Raw genomic sequence first — 19,364 nt, 5'->3', positions numbered from 1 at the left:
GATGTACTATGGAGAGCATTCTAACTGGCTGCATCGTCATCTAATATGGTGGGGGTGAGGGATAGGGGCTGCTACTGCACAGCATCAAACTAAGCAGTAGAGAGTTGTAAACTTAGTCAGATCCATCATGGGTACCAGGCTCCATAGTATTCAGAACACCTTCAAGGAGCGATTCCTCAAAAAGGCGGCATCCATCATTAAGGACCCCCCATCACACAGGCCATGCCCTCTGCTCATTGCTACCACCAGGAAGGAGGTACAGAAGCCTAAAGGCACACACTCAATCACTCAAGGGTTCAGGAACAGCTTCTTCCCCTCAGCTATCTGATTTCTAAATGGACACTGAATCCATGAACATTACCTCACTCCTTTTATTTTTTGTTTTATTTTGCACTACTTATTTAATTTAACCATTATATATATAGTTAAACTAGAATTGCAGGGGAATGTGATCCAGAGTGCCAGAACAGTTAGTGGAGAGGTTGTTGAGGCAGATGTTGGTAAGACCTCAGACAAATTCAGGAATCAAAGGGTTGAGCATGGTGTGACTAGTGTCTTGAGAGACATATATTTCAATGCAAGAAATATCATAGGAAAGGCAGATGAGCTCAACGCATGGATCAACACCTGGAATTATGATGTTATATCCATTACAGAGACTTGGTTGCAGGAGGAGCAGGATCTGACAGCTTTGAAACTAATGGCATTGTGGTCATCTGATCTAATCTAGTCCTTTTACAGTATGGGATTCCCAATCAATATGTGAAAAGTTAAAATCACCTATTGTAACAACTTTCTTTTTCTTGCGACAGTCTGCAATCTGTTAACAAATTTGTTCCTCTAAATCCCTAGGATTGTTGATGGTCTGTAATATAGCCCCATTAACATGGTCATAACTTTCTTATTTCTCAGTTCCACCCATAACGACTTACTAGTCGAGTTCTTCAGTCTGTCCTGACAGAGCACTGCTGTGACATTTTCCCTGATTGATAATGCCACCCCTCCTCCTTTAATCCCCCCCCCCCCCACTCTGTCACATTAAAACAACTGAATTTGCAAATTACATCAAAATTAAAGGTCTAGTGGACAGTGAGGAAGGCCTGTCATGGCTTGCAGAAGCATCTGCATCAGCTGGAAAAATGGGCTAAAAAATGGCAGATAAAGTTTAACTCAGACAAATGCAAAGTTTTACACTTTGGTAGGACCAATCAAGGTAAGCCTTACCCACTGAACAGTAGGGAACTGAGGAGAGTGGAAGAACAAAGGGATCTTGGAATACAGGTAAATAATTGGATGAAAGTGGCATCACAGGCAGATGGGGTCGTAAAGAAAACTTTTGGCACAAAAATTAATGTATTGAGTACATAAGATGGGATGTTATGTTGAAGTTGTATAAGACATTGGTGAGGCCTAATTTGGAGTACTGTGTGCAGTGTTGGTCACCTACCTACAGGAAAGATGTAAACAAATTTGAAAGAATGCACTGAAAATTTACAAGGATGTTGACAGGTCTGGAGGACCTGAGTTATAAGGAAAGATTGAACAGGTTAGAACTGTATTGTTTAGAATGTCAAAGATTAAGAGGAGATTTAATAGAGGTGTGCATATTATTAGGGGTACGGATAGGGTAAATGCCAGCAGACTTTTTCCATTGAAATTGGGTGGGGCTTCATCCAGAGGTCATAGGTTAAAGGTGAAAGTTGAGAAATGTAAGGGAAACATGAGGGTTTTTTCTCTCTATTATTATGTATTGCATTGCACTGCTGCCACAAATATCATGATATATGCCAGTGATGTTAAACTTGACTCTGATTCTCTTCTTTGAGCTCACCAGCTTCCATGTCCGTCATGTTAAATACAGATGAGAAGCACTCGTTTCAGATATTGCCTAGCTCCAGATTGCCAAACTCTTTTACTCTTAATATTGTTATGGACTATTATAGAATTCACCTTTACCTTGTCTACAGGTGTTGCTTAATGTCTGCATTTTGCCCTCAGAATTTCCTTCTTACATGTGCTCCTCACCCCTCTTGCCCCTCAAGGAACTTACTTATTCCCAGCTGCCTATACCTGAAATATACTTCCTTTTTTCCTGACTGGAGTCTTTAAGTCCCTCATCAGTCAGGCTTGCCAGCATCCCTAATCCAGCCAGCCAAGTTGTTCACTCCAACAAAAACCTATTGTATAGGGCTGAGTAGCCAACCCTCACTTACATTTCTTACAGTCTTATAAAAGTCTTTTTAATGATGTCCCTATCACTCCATTAAAGTAACTGTAAATATTGAATGGGTTTCTAATCCACAGCTTATTAAATAATAATTATCAAATAATTAATGCATTATTTGAATACTTAGCCTGTAAATAATTAATGATTATTTCTATTAGTGTGATCTGTTACACAAAGAAGATCAGAATTAATAAAGAGAGCTTTATAAATATACATATTTTGTTTCAGAATTGCTACTCTTCACAGCCATGTCAGTATTTAGGTGTGTTGGCATGCTTCAGAGCTTTATAAACACTACAAATTATCTTCAAGCTTAATTTTAAGTTAAGCTGTTGACTCACTTTAATGTCCTTCAAATTAACATCATGCTTAGGCATAGGTAAGAACATTTAACTGGATCTGGCTTTTTTCACAATCCTTTAAGTAATGTGTATAAATGACTATACAGTATTTAAATAATACAAACTCTGATCTTTCTCCTACCTCCCTCCCTTCCTTGATATATATATATCAAGGAATATATACCACTGCTTTCCCCTCCACCCTTTCTCCTCTTTTCTTCTTATAACCATATAACAATTACAGCACGGAAACAGGCCATCTCAGCCCTTCTGGTCCATGCTGAATGCTTACTCTCACCTAATCCCATGACCCGCACTCAGCCCATAACCCTCCATTCCTTTCCTGTCCATATACCTATCCAATTTTGCTTTAAATGACAATACCGAACCTGCCTCTACCACTTCTACTGGAAACTCGTTCCACACAGCTACCACTCTCTGAGTAAAGAAATTCCCCCTCATGTTACCCTTAAACTTTTGCCCACTAACTCTCAACTCATGCCCTCTAGTTTGAATCTCCCCTACTCTCAATGGAAAAAGCCTTCCTCTTCTTCTTCTCTACACTCTCCTCTTCTCCTTTCCCACTCCCCTCCTCTTTCCTCTCGCCTCTCTTCTCTCTCCTCCTCTATTCTCCTCTGTCTACTCTCACCTCTCTTTGTTCTCTCCTTCCTCCCTCCTTGCTCACCTCCTCCCTCCTCTCCTCCTTCCCTGCTCCCTTCCTCTCTCCCCTCCCCTCTCTCCTCCATTTCTCCTCTTTTCTCAATCCTTTCTCCCCTCTCCCCTTCCCTCTCCCCCTCCCTACTCCCCTCTGCTCCTCCATCTCCTCTCCCCTCCTTTCTCCTCCATCTCCACATACATGTACACTCTCTTCTAACCCACTAGTCAGCTGGAAAACATGACTTTTCCATTTGACAATTTAAAATAGCATATTAATGAGCATCACTTATTGCATGTTAAATTAAAGTCTAAACAATTTATTTTTTAATTATTCACAGATTTTGAATGTCTCTGGCCAGCAAATATGCAACATTTTAAAACTAAAAAACAGAAACTACTCAAGAACTACTCAGCAGATTAGGATGTGCTTATACACAAAAAAAAACAGAAGGCGGTCATTAACCCAAATACTCTCTTTCTCTCCCACAGGTTAGCATTTCTATTTATCATTCCAATTCCCGGCATTTGCAGCGTTTATTTTTTGCTTTATGATTTTTCTCTTCCATCTCTCATTTCTCCATTCCTGATTGCTCTTGATAAGATGATGGTGACCCACCCCTTTAAACTACACTAATCCTGCTAATAATTTTAGTTTTACACTGTTTTTAGGCCAGGACAATCTTTAAATCCACAGATTTTAAATAAAATAAATTATTCTCATTATAATATATTTTTCTGAAAGCAGCATATCTTCTAAATTACTCTGAGTAATTCAACCAAAAATGGTCTACTGGGAAAACAACGCTGTGTATATTTACTCAGCACAGAATGAGGTCCACTTAGAAATCACCATCAGGCATCACTGACTGCTGCAAGTTAATTTTATTCTGATTTTTTTTCAAAATGGGCTATTTAAAAATTATCGACGCTGCTCCACCGTGCCATCATGACTGAATTATTTTCCCTCTCAATCTCATTCTTCTGCCTTCTCCCTGACAATCAAGAATGTATCAGCCTCAACTTTAAATATACCCAAAGATTTGGCCTCCACGTTCATCTGTGGCAATGAATTCCACAGATTCATTACCCTCTGAGCAAAAGAAATTCCTCCCATCTCTGTTTAAAAGGGACGTCCTTCTACTCTGAGGCTGTGCCCTCTGGCCCTAGACTCACCCACTATAGGAAACATTCTCTCCACGTCCACTCTATCTAGGCCTTTCGATATTCAGTGGGTGGCTACGAGATTCCCACCCTCATTCTTTTAAACTCCAGTGAGTACAGGCCCAGACCCATCCAAAGGACGTCATGTTAACCCTTTCATTCCTGGAAATATTCTCATGAACCACTTCTGGACCCTTTCCACAGCTGGATCCTTAGCACAGCATTTTTTCTGAGATAAAGTGCTCAAAACTGCTCACAATACTTCAAGTGCAGCCTGACCATTGCCTTATGAATCCTCAGCATCACATCCTTGTTCTTATATTCCAGCCCTCTCAAAATGAATGCCAATATTTCATTTGCCTTCCTTGCTGTAGTGTATTTAATATTTCAGTCATATTTGAGTAATATTGTAAGTATATCGCTTGATTAGGCTTTGTTGGTTTATATTCACAATTCATTAAGGGTTAGATGTAAAAGTATGTGAATGTCATATGTGTATGCTTTAGTAAAGAATTAAACAAAGTACGCATGCTTTTGCCAGCTCCTGTGTTTTTCTTAAGATTAAGTTCTGGAGCTAAAACATAACAGTGGCGAAGAGTAAGTTTTAAATAAACTCAAAAAGACTACATACATGTTGAAGCACAGCACTGTTTTTCTTGTGGAAGGGAAAAAGGAGAGATGTTTGCGTTAAAAAAACAGCGTAGCAATGTATTTCTTCACAAGAGGAGAAAGATGGTTTGAGTTAAAAAAGGCAGAAAAGGGAAAAATCACAGGTTCATAAATAGTGAGATCTGTTTGGTGATAATCAAAAATAATAAAAGCAGAAATGCCTGGCTATATTGGAAAGATGGACGCATTCGATTGCACAGCAAATAACTGGGTGATGTGTACTGAACAACTTGAGCAGTATTGTGAAGCAAATTAAATAACCTATGAAAAGTGAGTGTCAGTTTAGTTGAATGCAATAGGTGGAAAAGCAGGCAGTTTACTTAGAAGTTTAACTACTACAACCAAACCAGCTGGAATGAGCTTTGCTGATATCATGAAAGTATAACATGTATATTCAGAACCAAAACCACTGTTGAATGTAGTACAATTTAGGTTTCATAAACAGAATCAAAAGGAAGCGCATACATGGCTGAATTGAAGAGATTGTCCAAGCATTGTCTGTTCAGTGATGGACTTATTGATGCACAGAGAGATTGTTTAGTTTGTGGAATCCTACAAGAAAACATTCAAAAATGGATCCTAGCTGAAACACAACCCACATTTAAAAGAGCAGTTGAAATTGCGGTATCAATGGAAACAACAGACAGAGACGCAAGTGAGTTGCAGTCAGCAATGAAGGTGAGTGTGAACAAAATTGCACCATCTTAATGGAAATTTGCCTGGCTGGACAAAATGTGTTTTCATTGTGGCAAGAGCTTACATACCCCAGACCAATACAAGGCGTAAATTACAGAGAATGCCACAAAGTAGACACATTCAAAACAGATGTTGAGCAGACCAATAAATGGGCTACACAGACAAGTGAAAAGGATAAAAGGTCAAGTTGCAGTTTCAATAAGAGCACTTATCTACATGCTGCTGAAGCAAAATCTGATCACGATGAAAGCAATGAAGGACTGGATAGCCTTTAGGTTTACAATGTGAAAACTAACAAGAGATAAGCAATATTGATGACACCAGAAGTGGATGGCAAATTAATTAAAATGGAATTGAACACTGGCTCAGCTGCTTTAGTTATTACATAAAATGAGTTTGATTAGCACTTCAAAGATACTGAACTAAAGCCTTCAGATATCCAACTAAGAATTTATTCCACAGAAAAGTTATCTCCTGTACAAATGACATTGGTAACAGTGAAACACAACACTCAACAAACCACATTGGATGTGTATATTGTAAAAACAAGAGGCCAGTATTGTGGGGCTGTATTTGGCTGAGACAACTACAACTTGATTGGGGATTCATCCACCATTTGCATGCCACATCTCCTGCAACAGATCAACTGAAAGTGAATTAAGAAAGGTACTGGATGATGCCACAGCAGTGTTCAAGGATGGCATTGGAAAATTCAAACATATCAAGGGAAAAACAGTGTTACATAAAAATGTCACAGCCAAGTTTGACAAAGCCTGTCCAGTTCTTTATGCCATCTGTGATAAAATAACCAGTGAACTAGACCACATGGAGACTGAAGTATTTTTTCCATGGCTGAGCAGAGCCCATAGGCAACACCAGTGGTCTGTAGCCAAGAAGAATGGGTCTTCAGGATCTGTGGTGATTTTATGGTCATGATGAACCCAGTACTGAAAGTAGATCAATACCCTCTGTCCAGGTTAGAGGATATCTTTACAAACCTTTCCGGAGAGAAACTCTTAAGGAACATGGACTTAAATGAGGCCTATCCACAGACAGAGATGGAAGAAAAGTTCAAAGTGGGCCTCTCACTGTAAACACTCACAAAGGGCTTTATCACTATAATACACTTACTTCCGGAGTTGCACCTGCACTCTGGCAGAAAGCTATGGACCAGGTCTGCAAGACACTCAGTGTTACCTGGATGACATCATTGTATATGGTGAGATGACAAGGGACATCGCCAGAACCTCAAGACAGTATTAAAAAGATTAGGAGATTATGAGTTCAGCGGACGATGCAACAAGTGTAAATTCTTTAAACCAAGCATCACTTACTGTGGTCATATGACTGACGGATAAGGATTTCATAGGTGTGCTGAGAAAATTCAAGCTGTGGTGGATGCCCCAAGGCCAAAGGGCATGTCAGAGTTATGGTCATTTTTAGGATTTGTCAACTACTATAATAGGTTCCTGCCAAATCTGGCTATTGTGCTCCACCCCTTGAACTCATTATTACAGATTGGGAAGAAATGGCAATGGACAAAGTAGTGTGAGATGGCTGTCAAAAGGTAAAGGAAATGGTGATGTCAGACACTGTACTGACACTTTATGATCCACACAGTCCAATGAAGCTTGCCGGCGATGTCTCACCTTATGGTATAGGTGCGGTCATGTCACATGTGATGAGTGATTGAAGTGAACACCATTTGCATCATGTTCCCTTACCGCTACAGAGAAAAAAATACTTACAGATTGACAGAGAGGCCTTGAGGCTTGGGGTTTAAATTGTTTCAACAAGTACTTGTGGGAGAGAGTTTACCCTCATTACTGATCGTCAGCCACTTATGTCCATTTTCAATCCACTAAGAGCAGCAGCATGAGTTCAGAGATGGGCTCTGTTTCTTGGGGGACACAGTGCAAAATTGAATTCAAGAGGACAACTAATCATAGAAGTGTTGATGGATTTTCCCATTTAACCTTGGTAAAGGAAAAATCAGAAAAATATACAAAAGAGGACATGCCCCTTGACATTATCTCCTTAATGCAGATTGAAAGTGTCCCTATTACAGGAACCCAGAAGAAGACCTCACACTCTCTCAGGTCTAGATGCCCACCCAAAATGACTGGAATGTGCAGTTCCCCAATTCTTACCAGCAGTGAAATGAACTTGCCATTGATGGGGGTTATCTTATGTGGGATTGAAAGTTGTTGTATCATTCAAGCTGAGAGCTAAAGAGTTGGAGGAGCAATATGCTGATCATATAGGTGTTTTCAAAATGATGGCATTGATTCAAAGCTTTGCCTGGGTGGCCTGAGATAGATCAGCCTATCGAGCAGTTTACCATGCGCAGTTCGGGATGCCAGCAAGCCCAGAAGAAAGGTGTCAGAGCTGTCAGAACCACTCCCTGCAGTCCCAGAGTAAACTCTTATGACCACCACAAAGGAGGCTGCAGAACCTGAAATTATTTCACAGCCACAATTCTCACCTGCCAAGCAAAGTGAGCCCCTTGTCAGGAAAGACGTTATTCCACAAGAGTAACAATCCTCCGCAGTGATGAAATCTTTAGGCTTGAATGGGACAATTTAAAATTTACTATGCTGTGGATACATTTATAGTTGCATTATATAGTATGTTATGTATGTATAGAGAGAGTGCAATGCATTATATATCTAAGTTGAGATGCATTCTAATAATATTGAGTTAAAGTTTATAACTCTGCAGGTAGGCGTCTGGTGTATTTAATATTTCAATAACGTTTGAATAATACTGTAATTATATTGTTTTATTAAACATCGTTTGTTTATATAAATCATGACGGGTTAAATGTAGAAGTACGTGAATGGAATATGTCATTACACCACCACATCATATGTATACACTTCACTAAAGACTAAAACTAAGTACATACACTTTCCCGGGTTCCCATGTTTTTTCTTACAATTAGTTTCTGGAGTTAGAAAATATAACACTTACCACTACTCAACCTGCAAGTTAACCATTAGTAAATCCTGATTTTCTGTATTTTCTTCCACTTTAGACAACGTATAATCCAGGAAAGTTGTTTGGATTCATATTTATTTTTTCCTCTCTGTAATATTGTGGCAAGCATTCGGTCCATGTCCACGATGACAGATGTAAAGAGCTCCTTTATCTCAACAGCGAACTTTATTGCGACAATCACAATAATGGACAGGCTGCCATTGCTTGTGAGAAGCCACTCAGTCACATACAGATGGTTGAGGTGATTATTACATGGTTACAGTCAGAGTGACCCACAAACAGTCAAGTGAACAACTGTATAACCCAAGCAAAAATGTAACAATAAATGGACTTCAACATCTCACCATAATCCCACAAATGCATTTTAAAGCAAGAACAATAAATAGCACTGGCCACCAGGAATTCTGGGGCGAGCTGACGATCACGTAATGCCCTCTCTACCTGAGTGTCAGTGCTGAAAATCATGCCCACTAACATTATTACACTATTCAAGATAATCTCGGAATCAGTCTTTTCCCTTCTGGTCTATGTTGTTAAATAACTTTTCATTAGTAAAAGAACCACTAAAAGTGATTTTTAAGGTTTCCATAGGAAACTTAATTTTGAAATATTGACGAAGAGCTTTTGTTCTCCATAACATGGAGATTGCTCATCATGACAGCATGAAAAGTATATTTGAATAGACTTTTACCCTACTGAAGTTGAAGAATGTCAGTGTTGGAGGAATGTAACGCCTGGCATTCGACATCAGTCACCAGTTGTGTACATGTCACATACTGTAGTTCTAGGGAATGGAATTGTACGGGAAAAGATTCAACCAGTGTTACTTTTACAAGTACATTAAAATGAAATACATAAATGTCAAATGTGTGCACTTCAGAAAAGATTGGTAACAGCCCCACAATGTAACTGCAATTGCATTCTATAAAAGGGATAATGACAGTATAGAATGTTTTTGATGTATTGTAGATCTCCTTCAACTCTGATGTTAAGGATGTTGGTTCTGGTCTCTGATTATTGCTAATTTGCATTCTATGAGAACCACATTAAGTACAATTTGGCTTCTTAAATTATGGTCCTCTAAGTGATTTGAAGACTGCTAAAATTTCTTTCATGCTGCACTTTTAAATCTCCAACAGCCTGTGTTTATTTCTCATCTGTTTCAGATGAACTCAGGCCAAGATAATGGGAATATAACTATTTTCTATCATCATTATGTCCAACTGTCCTATTTTACATTGTTTATTAACTACACATTCAAATATTTTCTTTAAAATCTTGTTTTACATATGAAAATTGCATGAATATCCATAGAAAAATGTGCAGCCTTTTAAACAAAGGTGTTTTAATATTTTAATAATAAATCCAATCTAAATATACAAACGTATTTATTTCTGACACACAGATAAGGGTTTCACCTATCACCTATTACCTTGTACTCTGCTCCAACCTTCTTACACTGACTTCTCATTCTTTTCCAGTCCTGATGAAGGGTTTCGGCCCAATGCATCGACTGTTCACCCTTTTCTATAGATGCTGCCTGTCCTGTTGAGTTCTTCCAGTATTTTCTTTGTGTTGATAGGAGTTTCGACATCTGCAGATTTTCTGATGTTTGATCTTTTTTTCTGAATTTATCTATCAACATAAAAGCTTATTTACAAAATGGAAGTAATCTACTTTAATTTCCCTTTATGGCATTTAATTGGTTGACAGATTTTAAAGAGCAGAAAATTATGTTACAGTTATTTATTTATTTTGAAAAGACTCCAGAGTCTTAATTTCAGGATAATCTGTTGTAGCATAGAGCAAAGCAAATAAACTGTTTATCTTTCTGATGCCACCTTGAGTACTGACACAAGAGAAGTGCTTGAGCATTGGAACTGGTATGATGAAGGCTGAAGATGTTAATGCATTTGGGTCAATAGTTAAGACATGGAGAAATTTATGAGCTCCAGTTTTTAAATTCAAAAACTTTAGGTGGATGGATTGTGAGGAAAATGTTTGCTCCCCCAGAAAAGGGAATCAGAGTATTTTATCTGCTGATAATGTTTGCCATTGAACATCTTAGAAGTTCCCCACTTACATATTATAACTTTTGAAAGGTTGACCAGAGATTTATTTATATTACTGTATGAATGCAACTCTAAAGGACCTTGCTGTTCACTAAAGCTGCTGGCTTGTCTGCCGGTTCCGGTGGAGGCATTGATGCATGTTCCTTGGTCTCCTCTCATGACATGATGAGGCCATCCTCAGGGTGGAGGAGCAACACCTTATTTTCTCTTAGGATAGTCTCCAACCTGATGGCATGAATATTGTTTTCTTCTTCCAGTGAAGAAAATCCCTCCCCCCTCCCCTTTTCTTCTGTTCCTCACTGTGGCCTCTTATCTCTTCTCACCTGCTGGTCACCCCCCCCCCCCCCGCCCCCCATGCCTCTCCTCCATCCCTTTCTCCTATGGTCCCCTCTCCTCTTGTATTAGATTCCTTCATCTCTAGCTCATTACCTTTCCCACCCACCTGGCCTTACCTATCACCTTCTAGCTAGTCCTCCTTTCTCTCCCCCAACCTTTTTATTCTGGCATTTTCCGCATTCCCTTCCATCCTGAAGAAGGGCCTTGGCCTGTTTGTTCATTTCCATGGATGCTGTCTGACCTGCTGAGTTCATCTCGCGTTCTGTGTATGTTTCTTGTGTTTATAATATTCTTTGCTTGTCACCACTGGAAAAGGCCAAGCCCATGTAGCTCTAGATGTTGTGCATCAGGAAGATAATATTTTATTTGGCATGATAGGGTTTGGGAAGTTATTAGCACAGCTTTGTTTTATGCTTCACAGAGGGGCTTTTAAGATTTCAACAGATCAGGAGTTCCTAACCTGGGGTTCATGGACACCTCGGTTAATGGTAGGAACATAAAATAGGTTCGGAACGACTGACTAGATGGGTGAACAAAATTGAGCTGCCCCTGAGTTTAATGTGCCATCTTTTGTACAAATCATATAATAGACAAATGTATTATAACCTTATATGCAGCACCTTACATAGAGTGACATTAAATTCAATCTCCTGCTATCTAAAAGGTTTAATAATATATCAAAGACCTTTCCATCTCTAGTGCAGTAACTCTATTACACATTGGATAGATTTTGAATATGCACTCATATTTTCTTGTGATTGTCCACTGGAACTTATATCTTTTTTTTCTATTCAGGCACAGCAGCTGACTGATCTTGAACGCAAACTGCTGGCAGCTAAACAGGAATTGGAAAAGACGGAAGGTGATAAGGTGACCAGAATTTCATGAATGTGCTTGATTTTCATTTACAATATCTACCCTCTGTGAAACACTATTTCTCTGAAATCGTTCTACAGCATTTCTGTTTTTCCTACAATGGAGATTCTAAGTTGGGAATTCCTTCCCTTTTTATAATCCATTTACTGTAATTGGGAATTCCTGCAAGATATTTACTGGCCATTCCTAATTCCCTTCATAAAAGCTTCTCCTTCAAGCACTGCAAAAAAATTACAATCCACATTCTTATTCGGAAAGGGGTTCCACAGTAATAATAGATTTCAAAGTCAGGAAAGCGTGTAGTTTGAGGGGAACTTGTAGGTAATGGTGCAAATGGTCTAGTGCATTTGCTGTTTCCCTTTCTAGCTTGTGGATATTGTGGGTTTGAGAATTACTACTGATGTTCCTGGGCATTACTAACTCTGTGACCTTTTCCTGTTTTAAACCTCTCTTTAAAGCCTAGCACTTTAACCAAGTTCCTGATCAACAACTTTAATGTCTCTTTATGTGGCTCAATGTCAAATTTTATTTTCGTAATCATGAAGCACCTTGAAGTCTTCGACTGTTAAAGACCCCAAACAGACCATTGCTGTTAACTATGATGTGAAGGTGCTTGATTTTACTACAGCATTTTTTATGATTTTAATACTTAGCAGAAACTGCACAAGGAAAAGTGGAAAGTTATATTCTGGAGTTGAGTGTATTGTTACTGTCAGGAGATGTAGAGGAGGCTTGACCCAAACACAGAACAGTGGAGATAATTTAATGTTGAGCAGTAACTTTAATAATAATTCAATATTAGTGGAGTCTTGGGTGAGTCAATAAGGAGGAATTGGGTGGACTCAAGGTGCTCTCCGATAATCATGTTCATGGCTCAAGTGTGCAGTCTTAGGATCCCGGACCACAAGGAATGTCCATCAATGGCCATGATGCAGAAGGGGTGAGAGGTGGGTTCAGTAGGGAGCTCAAGCTGCACACACAGAGTCTGCACACAATATATACAAGTGTGCTGATGACACCACTGTTGTGGGCCGTATGAAAGGTAATATTGAGACAGAATACAGGAGGGAGATTGAAAATTTGACCGAGTGATGTAATAATAACAACATCTCACTCAATGTCAATAAGACCAATGAACTGATTGTCAACTTCAGGAGAGGGAAACCTGAGGTCCATGAGCCAGTAATCATTGGGGGATCAGAGATAGAAATGGTCAGTAACTTTAAATTCCCGGGTGTCACTATCTCAGAGGACCAGTTCTGGACCCATCGTACAAATATAATTGCAAAGAACAGCAACTCTACTTCCCCAGTCTGTGGGGATTCGGCATGTCATCAAAAACCTTGGCAAACTTCTATAGATGTGTGGTGGAAAGTGTGCTGACTGGCTGCATTATAGGAATACTAGGAAAATCCCTCAAAATGTAGTGGTTTCAGCTCAGTAGATCATGGGTAAAACACTTCTAACCATTGAGCACATCTACGTGAAACATTACCATAGAAAAGCAGATTCCATCATCAAAGATCCTCACCACCCAGGCCGTGTTCTTTCTTTGCTGCTGCCATCATCTAGAAGGTACAGGAGCCTCAGGACTCGCACCACCAAGTTCAAGAACAGTTTCTACCCCTCTACCATCAGGCTCTTGAACAAAAGGGGTAATTACACTCATTCCATTTCTGATGTTCCCTCAACCAATGGTTTCACTTTAAGGGCTCTTTTTCTCGTTATGTCATACTCATTATTTATTATTATTATTATTATTATTATTATTATTATTATTATTATTTATATTTGCACTTACACAGTTTGTTGTTCATTGATCCTATTTAACCATAGCTGTTCTATAGATTTGCTGAGTATGGCGGCAAGCAAAAGGATCTTAGAGTTTACGTGGTAACATATATGTAGTCTGATAATAATTTTTACTTTGAACTTTGAGCCACTAAATTTCCTACTGCACTGGAAATCACCAGAGCCATCCGGTTGTGGAAGAGGACAGAGAGGGTGAGTTGTGCTACAGTGCTAGAATGAGGGGCCAAGGGAGATTACTAGACAAAAGGCCCCTTGTCTCTGCTTGGTGGTACTGTTTTCGCAGATGCACTGGGCATTTAATGCATGCATGTGTGATCGGCTGCTCCACAGTAGGCACACAAGTTATTTCTCCACTGATGCTCGTGCTCCTGGTGGCTGGGGGTGCTGGGTGTTAAAGGAATTCTCCCTAACTGTATGAGTTCTGGAGATGTGGCTAATGAGGGTCCTGCAGCCTGAAATGTTCTGGGAACAGAACTGGGGTTCTGGCTGGTGATCTGGAAAGTTCTTCTATAAGACGCCTGATAATACGGAGGGCTAGAGTGATGTGGCTTTTGAGGTTGGTGGGCATGTCCCAGCAGAGTGTGATGGGAATGCAGAAGCACTGCCGGCTCATTACTATCACAGCTCACCTTTCAAGTGCTCCAAGATAGTAAAGAGCAAGCGGCATTTCTGCCACACGCCGCCGCAAGCATCTTGAAATCCAAGGTGTAATGCAGCACTGAGTGTGAGCATTGATGCAGACAGATTATTCGACCCTCTGCCTCCCTTTCACTTCCTGGATGGTCAAAAACCCAGCACCTGCCAGTGGTGAATTCCTCATATTTAATGTTGATGGCAGTATAAGTGTCCCATTTAGCAGTGGCCAATGACAGAGCTCAACTAGTCAAGAGAGGGATGATGAAGGCAATTTTGGCTCGGTCTGTAAGAAACAGGGATGGCTGCAAGATACACTGAGACAGGAAGTTGCGGCATTCAGTTGGGGATCCATAGAAGCAATCAGGCACCAGCATCTGCCCACCTCTGTCCACCACAGAAACCAGGATCTCCCAGTGGCCACACATTTTAATTCCACCTCCCATTCCCATTCTGATATGTCTATCCATGGCGTCCTCTACTGTCGAGATGAAGCCACACTCAGGGTGGAGGAACAACACCTTATATTCCACATGGGTAGCCTCCAACCTGATAGCATGAGCATTGATTTCTCTAACTTCCATTAATGACCCTCCTCCCCTTCTTACCCCATCCCTGATTTATTTATTTATTTATTAATTATTCCCACCCCACCCTTTTTTTCTCTCCTTTTTTTTCTGTCTCTGCCCCTCTCACAATCACTCTTTGCCTGTTCTCCATCCCCCTCTGGTGCTCTCCCCCTCCCCCTTTCTTTCTCCCTAGGCCTCTGGTACCATGATCCTCTTCCTTCTCCAGCTCTGTATCCCTTTTGCCAATCAACTTTCCAGCTTTTAGCTTCACCCCTCCCCTTCTGTCTTCTCCTATCATTTCAGATTTCCCCCTCCCCTTCCCCTCCCCCTCTCAAATCTCTTACTATCTTTTCTTTCAGTTAGTCCTGAAGAAGGGTCTCAGCCCAAAATGTCGACTGTACTTCTTCCCATAGATGCTACCTGGCCTGTTGCATTGCACCAGCTTTTTGTATGTGTTACCAGAATCTGAGACTTAGGGAGGAGTTTGACTGGGCAAGCTTGCTGTAATGAGAAGAAGAGCTGGTTGAAGGTGGCAAGCAGTCAATGGTTTTCTACTGTTTCAGGATCGTGTGCTCCTCTTGACAGATGACTTCTGATAGGCGACCATACTCTGCTGGGTCAATTGTTGGTTCACTCATGCTGTCAGGAAATGTAGGAGGCTTGGCCCAAAAGCAGAGCGGCAGAGATGATGCAGCTGTGAATGATATTGAACTAATAGACTACAAAAAAGCATGCCACAAGGAACCACAACACAAGAGAGAACACTTAACTCTTAACATGATGAGGTACTTGAAGGCCAGGAACAACTGGTTAAAGCTGGATGGTTTGTGTGAGTGAACAGGCACTGTGGCTGAGAGCTGTGTTTAAATAGGTTACAGGTGACGAGTTGGCCATGAGTGGCAGGTGACTCCTGTTACCTGAGTGGAGACTTGGAGATGCCTGACTATGCAGGCCTGACAGTTACCTGCTTTATTACATGTATGCCCAAGTGCAATGAGAAACTTATTTGCTGTAGCAACAAGTCACATAGCATTATATCAAAATCATTCACAAGAGAAACATAAATTCTACACAACTTTTACACAAGATAACACAATAAGAACAAAAAAAACCCTCTATTTTAGTACAACATGCACAAAGTGATAACAGTATTGCTAAACCGTAGTGATTAAGGGTTTGCTGGTTGGCTCAAGAACTGAATAGTTGAAGGGAATTAGCAGATCTTGAATTGATGTGGGACTTCAAGCTTCTGTACCTCCTTTCTAATGGTAGGTGTCAAAAAAAGGTAAGGCCTGCATGGTGACAATCTTCGATGATAGGTGTTGCCTTCTTGAGGCAGTGCCTCCTGTAGATGCTATCAATGTTGGGGAAGGATGTGCCCTGATGTACTCGACAGAGTTCCCAACTCTCTGCAGCTTCTTACATTTCTGCGCATTCAAATTCCAATACCAGACCATGATTCAACCAGTCAGGCACCTGGAGATGTTTGTAGGACTGTTCAATGATAAACTGAACCTTCTTAACCTCCTAAGAAAGTAAAAACATTAGCTCATTTTCCTTATGATTGCATCTGTGTGCTGGGCCCATGACAGGTGGTCCAATACATTAATGCCCAGGAATTCACAACTAATAAGAACTCTATTGAAATTTCAAAACAGCACAGAAATAAATGACTTGAGTCTGTGCTGTCAGGTTCCTACTTCAGTTTAGTGATAGCATTCTTGCCTAGCTACAAAGCAAAGTACATACATCAACTCTCCTCTGGTAGAACAGAGAAAATCACACCGTCAGAGGCTCCATCCTTTGAACTGAGAATCTGTCTAGCTTTTGAATGTGAAATCTCTCTTGGCACCAATCCAGAAAGTCAAGGCTGATATTCAATGACAAACAATACCAGTAAAAATGGTAATCTGATTTTTACCATGTTGTTGTTGGAACATTCAGCATGCTAATTATCAGTCATATTTTCTTTATTACAGCCAAGGTTACATATAATAAAAAGATTGGCTGTATTTTTACGTACCCATGCATCATGAAATGAATGCTCAAATTTTTTCTTCAATATCACATTCCCCATTTCTAACCTTCCATTAGCTTTCACAGGAGAAGAGTCTTCTTGGTACAACTACAACAGGTTCAACTGACCATGCTACAGTAATGAGTTAGAAATTCCATATTGATTTTATTTCCAAGCTGCTTTTTATCCCCAACTATTATATATTCAGTAAAAGATAATTCTGTTTCTAACATCAATAGTGTTGAAAAGGAGAAGAAGATAATTAGATCATATTTCCTAATTGATCTGCCTTTTGGCCTTGTATCTACCATGTATTGGTGATCCATAGAATTACCTGTTCCAGCACTTTGAAGTTAAACTCGTTGGCACTTTATTAGATACACCTGTAGATCTGCTTATTAATGCAAATATCTAATCGGCCAACCATGCGGAAGTAACTCAATGCACAAAAGCATGTAAGACATGGGCAAGAGGTTCAGTTATTGTTCAGACCAAACCTCAGAATGGTGGAAGAAATGTGATATAAGTGACTTTGGACACAAAATGATTGTTGGTGCCAGGCAGGATAGTTGGTGTATCTCAGAAAATCTCCCATCTCCTGGAATTTTCAAGCACAACAGAATTTAGAGTTGACAAAAAGATGGAGCAAAAAATAAAAGACATCCAGTGATCGGCAATTCTATGGGTGAAACACCTTGTTAATGAGAGATGTCAGAAGAGAATGGCCAGATTGGTTCAAACGGACAGGGAAGTGACAGAATATCAAACAAATATATGTTCCACCAGCATTTTGTGTGTGTTGTTGTTTGAATTTCCAGCATCTGCAGATTTCCTCGTGTATGTTACAGCAGTTTTCTGCAGAAGAGCATCTCTGAATGTAGAACACATAGAGCCTTCAAATGTGTGGGCTACAGCAGCAGAAAACCATGAACATACACTCAGTGTCCTCCTTATTAGGTACCGGAGGTACCATAAGGAGAAGGATATACAGAAAAGAGGCAATGGAGAGAGAAATTCTTTAAAGCTTATAAAATTATGATCTACTGAAATCCTACGAAAGGATTTCAGTCTCCAGTGACATTCATACAGGAATTGCATTGTTAGAACACATCATCATTTCTTTCTTTAATAAATCAATTTAAAAGAGATGTCAGTCTCAGAAGTTTGATTGTAACTTATATTCAGAAGTACATGATGTACTGAGCGGGCCCCAGTGCTTCTACAACATGCTGACTGTGTGCTTGGCATGACTGCAAATATTGTGAACTTTAAAGCCATTAATCAGCCACAACTTATTAAGTGCCATATTAGAGGTAGCCAAAAATGAGTAAATCACAATCATTCACTCGGATATTTACCTACTGTTCATCTAAGGCCAACATAAGTATTAAATAATATTTAGAAAATTGAGAGGAAATTCATTGTGATGTTCAGAAGAACCAGTAGATCAGATAGAGAGACATTATTTCTGCCGGCTAAGGAATCTAGGAAATAGAATACATACATTGAAAGTACCAAGCAGGCTTTAGCAAGAGTGAGGTTAAGAAACATTTTGAAAGCAAAGAAGCTTGTGTTCAGTTACTAATCAACATACACAAAATTCCGGAGGAACTCGAAGCGTCAGCTGCACTCTTTTCTATAGATGCTGCCTGGTCTGCTGAGTTCCTCCAGCAATTCTGAGTGTGTTGCTTGGATTTCCAGCATCTGCAGACTTTCTCTTGTTTGTGATTTCAGTTACTAATTTTAAGTCTGCTTTCGTCTGTTTATAGAACGAGTGATTTTCTTCAATGCTGCAATGGTGCTAATATTGTTGAGGGGACAGTGCTTCAGCGTTTGAACTTCCCCAGAACCATCTACACATTGGACTGGAAATACTCAGAATGCTAGTCTGTTTTTCTAAGAGAAGTAGGTGGCAGCCTTTTCTCGCCAAGTACAAACCTGGAAACCATTTTCTAAATGTTGAGGTATAGTGTTCTAAATAAAACCACATCTACAAAAGGAGCTTTCTGAACTTATGACTGCTTTAGATTTACCTGCGCTCTACAATATATAAAAATAAACAGCATCTACGTACTTAGTGACCCGAGGCACTGGAAGTGATAAATATTGATTTGCAGAGACAGGGAACGTTAATTACAATGACACTATTTATTCGTTTTTCACCAAAAGCACATAATGATTCAATAAATAGTGTTGTCATTGAGTAAGCAAGCACTTATTTAACTACCTTGCAGTAATCTCATACAGGGTTCCCACGTAAGGAGAATATTTTTGTTGTGTCCCTGATTCTGAGCACAC

The 19,364-nt window shown here is 39.8% G+C and overlaps 1 protein-coding gene across 2 annotated transcripts in view; it reads left to right on the top strand.

Moving 5' to 3' along the window:
- luzp2 (leucine zipper protein 2) overlaps positions 1 to 19,364 on the top strand; it is a 405,480-nt gene that overhangs the window by 303,247 nt on the left and 82,869 nt on the right. For both annotated transcript variants that reach the window (XM_073049725.1, XM_073049724.1), the window contains exon 8: positions 11,955 to 12,029. In XM_073049725.1, the coding sequence (XP_072905826.1) occupies positions 11,955 to 12,029 (75 nt within the window). The remainder of the gene's footprint in view (positions 1 to 11,954; positions 12,030 to 19,364) is intronic.

This window comes from Hemitrygon akajei, chromosome 6 (genome assembly GCF_048418815.1).
Source record: "Hemitrygon akajei chromosome 6, sHemAka1.3, whole genome shotgun sequence".
NCBI lineage: Eukaryota > Metazoa > Chordata > Chondrichthyes > Myliobatiformes > Dasyatidae > Hemitrygon > Hemitrygon akajei.
The sequence above is the reverse complement of the archived record's forward strand: the minus strand, read 5'-3'. Positions and strand labels throughout refer to the sequence as shown.